Consider the following 7,442-nt stretch of genomic DNA (forward strand, 5'->3'; position numbering starts at 1 on the left):
GTCGCACACTTCTCTTAATGTTAAACCATTCAGTGTTCCCATGTTCTATTCGAACAACTGCCTCTTGGTCCAGGTACAGATTCTTCATGAACACAATTAAGTGTTCTGGAATACTCATACTTCACAGGTATTATACATTTATCTATTTCTGATCATTCAAAGAATGAGCAGAAAGAAAAGAGAGCACTATTAAAATGTATTTCATTCTATCATTCCGACACTTTTAACATTTGAAAATGTATTTCTGAAAGGAATGATTGCTAACATGAATCATTTACTATTATCATAGAATTCAGGAAAAACATGCAGAACAATGTGATGTGCTAGCAACAGTGACATCATTTTATAAGCCATTGGGCCATTGAGTTAGCAATTTATACTAAGTTCCCCCTTCTCATTGTTTTCCCTCACTTTACTGTTTAAATTGTAGATATTCTTGAAGACATTTTGATTCATAAAGAATGCTAAATGGCCATATTAAATGACATTAGATATTAAAATGCTATTGAGTAAAACTTTCTGCTTGAATGTCAGAGCTCAAAGCCAGCAGAGCATCTGGAAATTAAAGATAGTTTCTAAAAGCAAGAAAAACACAGAGAGGGTGAGCCCTTTCCTGCTCAAATTCTAGCTGATTGCCATGTTTCACAGACTCAGAGAGTCTCAGGAGGTAAGGCTAAAAAAGCAGCAATTAGAAGCCACAAGAACAAAACAGAGCATACCATGGGTTAGAGAAAGTTTATAGGTTGAATATAGAAAAGGTAAATATATACTGGAATAAAAACCCAGCAATGCTTATAAAACCATGATAGAATTCAGTTTCTTTATAATGTGTTATCTAAAGTATCCAGTTTTCTATAAAAATATTAGATACACAGTGAAACAGAAAACTGTAATTCATAGTCCAAAAAAAAGGCAGTCAATAGAAATTGACTCTTACTTAAACCAGATTTGAATTTAGAAGACACAGACTTTAAAGTAGCAATTTTAGTATCTTTAGAAAATTAAAGGAAAATATGGTGTCATGAATAAACAGAAAAGTAATTTTTATAGGCAGCAGATGTAAGTTATTTGAATAAAATCAGAAATCTTAGAACGGAAAAGTACAATTTTGGAAATAACTTGTTCAATGGGCTGAGCTATAGTTGCAGCATGCCAGCTGTAAAATCTTAGCAAACCTGAAGAAAGAATCATGGAATTATCCAATCTACAGACTAGAAAGAGGAAAAGATGGAATCAAAGGGAACAGATTGTAAGAGATCTGTGGACATTATGGAAGTGGTGAGAAAAAATATATGCTTATAATCCTTGAAGGAGAGGGGACAAGGAGGCATAATAACATTTGAGGAGATAATGACTAAAGATTTCCCAAATTTTGTGGGAAAAAAACTAATTTACAGATGCAAGGAGCTCAGGGAGCCCAAAGAAAAGGAAACACAAAAACATTTCTAGACATATAGCCAAATTACTGTAATAAACAAAAAGATTTGGGAGCAGCCAGAGAACAAAGGTATGCTACATATGATAAACATTGGACTACAAACCACAAAGTCCAAGGTTCGAGTTTGCCAGCTTCTCCATAGGACAAAGATGAAATTTTCTGCTCCCTCAAAGATTTAAAAGCCTCAGAAACCCAATATAGGGTACCTGTGAGTCAGAACTGACTCAAAGGTATTTAATAACAACTTATATTTGACCGAAAGCAATTGAAATGATTTGCTGTCAATGATAGTTTAAGATTTTAAGCAAAAATTAGAATATTTGAAAACTTTTCACGTTGAAGATTTTTTGATGATCTTCGGTGATATTAACAAATGTGATTTTTGTATTCTTTATAATGATGTGTGGTGTAGTGCTGTGGGTTAATGTGGTGGACTGCAAAGTTGGTTTGATCTGTAAGGTCGGCAGTTCAAGCTCACCAGCCACTCTTCGGAAACTCTATATAGGGTCGCTCTGAGTCAGAACCAACTTGACAGCACTTAACAGTAACAACAATAGTGATGTGTCAACAGTTTGGAGATATTACAAATCTTGCACTGGTAAAAAAAAAAAAAAAAATCATTTTAAAGTACTAGGTTGATGAATGGATTTTGATTCATTAACTTACCATGGAATTCCATTATGATGATTAAATGAATTCTGATATAAGTTGACTATTTCACTTTTGCCCCACCCCTACCCCCCGGTTATTGCCTCTTATTATCAGTATATTTATAAATCCAGGCTTTATCTTTGGGAGTTGGGAGAATTACATAAAATCTTGCATATATATGAGGGTAAGTCAAAAAGTGTTGCTACAAAATCTTAGCAAAAGAGCATTCAACATTTCAATTCAAAGGATTTTTGAAGTTTCTGTCACATGATGTGAAGAAGAATTGCAGCTGTGAGAATTCATCCAGATTTCTTTTAGTTTTGTTTATTATATTCTTTTAAATGCGTTTAGCAGTACCTGTAGAGTTTCTTGGACTCCTGGTGTGGTGCTATAGGATAAGCACTAGACTGCTAATTTAAAGGTCGGTGGTTCAAACCCACCAGCTGCTCCTTGGAAACCCTCTACAGGGTCTCTGTGAGTCAGAATTGACTTGACAGCACTTAACAGAAACAACAGAGTTTCTTATCTTTATTACACAAAAATAGCAAAATACTAAGCTATTGTTTTTTTTGCATATCCTCATCCTAGGTCTGTAAGCTTCCTGAAGGTGGTGTTTCTAATCTTTAATCCTTTCCCCCAAAGAATTCTGCACTCTTCTATTTGTTGTTGTTTTTGTTAAGTGCCATCGAGTCAGTTCTAACCTCCTGAATGATGAGAGAATAATTATTGTTTGTTAAAACCATTCACTTTGGTATATCTGTTGTAGCAACACTAGATGACTAAGACATTCTTCAGCATCCATTAAGTGCTGATTTGTCAAGTCCTCTTCTTCATGTTCTGTGAGCCGTTCCATGTTAGCAATCTCAAATTTTCAGTTTCACTTTACTGCCACATTGGTACTTTGCCTACCAGTATCTTACATCATTCAGATCAATATTTGAAGTGTTTTCATATAACTTAGCAACTTTTTCCATATCCATCCCCTATATACATTTTTCCCATAACATTCTCCAGGAAAATGTACTAACGATAAGATGTACAAAAACATAAGAACAGATAGTCGTTAAGTGCAGTTTGTTGGAAATTGAGTATATCCAAGTCACGTATTGCCTCTATCTAAATGTTTATTGGTACAGCTTTAGAGTCTGCATTGCAGCTTTTCTTTGAGAACCTGCCACTCATCAAATTTTGTTACAGTAGCAATGCAGAAAAACTGCAGTTATTTGAAATGGCTTTTGAATTAATCCTTTATTTCCCAACTGCCTATCTGTGACATATCCTTTATAGATTGTACCTAGAAAAACATATTAAAGTGGATTCATTTTAGAAGCAGATCTGTGAATCCAGCTATCTGATATTTTTTGTTATTATTGCTAAGTGCCATTGAGTTGGTTCAAACCCATGGCTACCCTGTATAGGGTTTCCAGGGAGTGGCTATGAGTGTGAACCGACAACCTTGCAGTTTATCCTACAGCACCACACCAGGATGAATACTAAGCCAGGCATTAAGGAAACTTGCAAAAATATAAAACAGTGTTCTTTTGTTTTATAGTTACAGCTATTTTTCATAAAATTATGCTATTTATATTTATATGTGTTGAGTATATTGTCATTTTTATTAAATTCATGTTTTAATTTTTAAAATTTAATATAATAAATGTAACTTCTGATATGGTAAATATAAATATATACAATCCATGTAAACAAAAACTCTGGTTAACTCCTTAATTTTTAAGACTGTAAAGGTGTCCTGAGGCCAAAAAGTTTGGGAAATGCTTGGAATGTGATGCCTCAGACAGCAGAAACCTTTAAAAACATCTTACTGGAGAACTGGAAATATCTGGTAGCCCAGGAGATTAGCGTTCTTTATTATATGATAGCATGTTAGTTTTTGTTGATGTCTTGATTATTTTCAACCAGATGATATAGTAGTATATTATCAAGCATAATACTTAATGCTTTTAGTGGCAATTTTCTAGCCCTTTTATTTTTATCAGAGAGCTTTACCAGAAAAGTAGTAAGAGAATAATCTGTGTTTTCTCTACTTCTTCCTCCTTTTCTGACACTGGAATTTTCAAGGGAGAGGTGTTCATTAGGTATTAGGGAACTTCTGTTATTGTCTGCAGTCAACTGCCGTGTTAGCCATTCTGAGCTATTTGCTCAGTTTCTAGAAAAGAGCATTCAACATTTAAAATCAAAGGATTTTTGTAATTTCTGTCACATGATGTGAAGAATTGCAGCTGTGAGAATTCATCCAGATTTCTTTTTTTAAGTTTCATTTATTATATTCTTTTAAATGCATTTAGTAGTACCTGTAGAGTTTCTTGGACTCCTGGTGTGGAGCTGTAGGATAAGCACTGGACTGCTAACCTAAAGGTTGGTGGTTCAAACCCACCAGCTGCTCCTTGAAAACCCTGTACAGGGTCTCTGTGAGTCAGAATCAACTTGACAACACTTAGCAGAAACAACAGAGTTTCTTATCTGCTAGGTGGCATAATTGATCAACCTGAAATGAGTTTGTTATAAGTGATAAATGTATAAGTGATAAATGTAAAGTTGATTTTAATTTTGCAATACTACATCATTCCCAATTTCTTTCATGCACTCCCTTCCCTTTACCACTGTTTTTTCCAACTTGTAGTATATATGAGCTTGTTCAACTCTGATGGCTTCCTACGACTTAGATTATTGTAGTGGTAAAAATAATCACTAACAAATGTTATTATACTCCTTCTTCAGACTTTTTCTAGTTCAGGTAATATGTCTCAAGTTTATATATGTGTGGACAGGAGCACTAAGACAGCTTCACTTTATATTTTCTTTCTTGATTAGGTTGAGTTACATGGGAGTATTGAAATGGGCAATCTTGCCCTGTATTAAGTTTAAGAGATTTAATAGTGATTTTCTTTCTGAATTACATTTTACTTCATTTTATTCTTTAAATGACAGCTAATTCTTTTCTCTTTGCAAATGGTTGTAGTTCTGAAAGTCACATAGAGGCTTTAACCAGAATAGAAGCTTGTTAATTTCAGAATCTCAATTAGAGGGGTGTGTTTTGAGTCTAGAAATAAGAACAGGTCATTTATCAGCTAACTTCTTACACCAGATTGTCTCTTATGTTTTTGTAGGCCAAAGATGAAGAGGAAGCCTTTCTGGATTGGAGCGATGATGATGATGATGATGGATTTGATCCTAGCACACTTCCAGATCCTGATAAGTACAGAAGCTCCGAAGAAGATTCAGATAGTGAAGATACCGAAAATAGAATTAGGTATGCTTTTATAATTGGTAAATTAAGAATATGGGATTTCTACTTTTAACCCAAAAGTCATTATTAAGAATAATACTGATAGATTTTTACCTTAATAATATCCTGGAAATCCTGCTCCTATCCTTTTCTTACTCTACCTTTAGATCATCTTACAAATGCCATGAACTCCTCTGACCATTTGATAGGTCCCTTATTGTTTCTATAATCCTATAGAAGGTTGTTTTTATGTGCTGCCAAGTTCATTCCAACCCATAGTCACCTGTAAGAAAGACTAGATCTGCCCATAGAGTTTTCTAGGCTTTCATCTTTATTGTCATGATGGTGCAGTTGTTGAAGCACTCAGCTGCTAACTGAAAAGTCGGTGATTTGACCTACCAAGAGCTCCATGGTAGACATGTGTCATACTGCTTCGATAAAGATTGACAGTTTTAGAAACCCTATGGGGCAGGTATACTGTTTCCTATAGGATCACTATGGTTAGAATCAAATCAATGACAATTGGTCTTTCGTAATCTTTATGTGAGAAGGCCATCAGGTATTTGCTCCTATGAAGTGGCTAGTAGGTTAGAACTGTCAACCTTTCAGTTAGCAACCAAATGCTTAGTAATTATGTAACCAAGGCTCCTTTATAAGTGAGATGGTTAACTTGGCTAAGCCATAATTCTCATTGGCTTGGGAGTTATATAATGATGTGATCTGGCAGTTAAAGTAATGATATAGTTATCCTCCATTTTGTGATGTTGTTGTTTGTTATTGTTAAGTCGAGCCAGTTCCATATTGTAGCGCCTCCTGTATAGGGTTTTCAAGGAGTGCTGGTGGGTTTGAACTGCCTGCCATCCTTGCTGCTCAAACTGACCTTGCAATCCAGCACAGTATCCTGCAGTGCCACACCAGCACACACTATTCTGTGATAAAATGTGAGTAATTCCATGACATGATCTGTTGTGACCAGCCTCTAAGTGTTAAGGGATGTTTTCTCGGGGATGTGGCCTGCAACTCATATATATGGATATTCTGACAGAGCATGCAGGATTTTCCTCACTCTGGATCATACATTCAATGCCTTGTCCTATTGCCTGCTGCCAACCTTGGGTTCATCCACCCCTGTAGCTGTGTGAGTCTGGAAAAGCCTCTAGCCTGATACCTGACCCACAAGCTTGGGACTTGCCAACCTCCACAACTGTGTGAGCATTTCATTTGGCTCAAAAAAGGAGAAATCTTTATCTTTCTCTCTTTTATGTGTGTGTATATATGTATGTATATCTATGAGAATAAGTCACAAGTATTGATACTAGGGTTCTAGTTCATATTTACACGGGTTTATTTCAAACAAAATGTGCTTAAAGCGTATCTCTCCAATCAGGGATGGCTGCAGATAGGTTCTTTCAGTAATTCAATTGTCTTAGTCTTGTTTGGATACCTTCAAATAAAAAGTCAAATTAAAACAATGGCTTCTAAGGTGATCTACTAAGCCAGTTAAATTCAAGGCAGAGGTCAACCCAGAAGGTTATAGAATTGTTTTGAAGGATTCTAAAGGTGCAGTCTTGATGGATTTTCTCTTAAGAATGCAGCACAATCATAGTACTTAAGAAAATTGAAAAATGCATTGATGAGGAAAAGGCCAAGGAAAGTTAAACCAAGAAATTTTTCCATAGATAATGTACTTTTTCATTCTTCAAGGGCAGCAAGGGCTGTCCTATGAGACTTTACTTGAGAAACCTTATACCATCGACCCTACACAGTCCTGATCTTTTCCCTTTAGATTACTGGCTGTTTCCAAAACTTGAAGAACATTTAAAAGGAATACGATTTGAGACCCTTGAGAATGCCAAAACTGCTATTTTGACATGGTGGTATAAATTGAAGAGTGCAGAATTCTTTGGGGGAAGGGTTAAAGAGATGGAAACATTGCTTCCTTAAGAAGCGTATAGCCTAGATGGAGAATATGTCAAGACAATACCTTCACATTTTGATATCTTTGTTTAATAAAGGTTTCTATGGTTTTGTAGCAATACTTTTTGACTTAAACGTCATACACATACACAGAGACACACATATATGTTTGGATACCTTCAAATAAAA

The 7,442-nt window shown here is 35.3% G+C and overlaps 1 protein-coding gene across 1 annotated transcript in view; it reads left to right on the forward strand.

The window, feature by feature from the left end:
- Positions 1-7,442, forward strand: part of DDX10 (DEAD (Asp-Glu-Ala-Asp) box polypeptide 10) — a 336,305-nt gene that overhangs the window by 294,157 nt on the left and 34,706 nt on the right. The window contains exon 17 of the mRNA XM_006833802.1: positions 5,218-5,360. Within this exon, the coding sequence (XP_006833865.1) occupies positions 5,218-5,360 (143 nt within the window). The remainder of the gene's footprint in view (positions 1-5,217; positions 5,361-7,442) is intronic.

The sequence above is a fragment of the Chrysochloris asiatica genome, unplaced genomic scaffold (genome assembly GCF_000296735.1).
Source record: "Chrysochloris asiatica unplaced genomic scaffold, ChrAsi1.0 scaffold00008, whole genome shotgun sequence".
NCBI lineage: Eukaryota > Metazoa > Chordata > Mammalia > Afrosoricida > Chrysochloridae > Chrysochloris > Chrysochloris asiatica.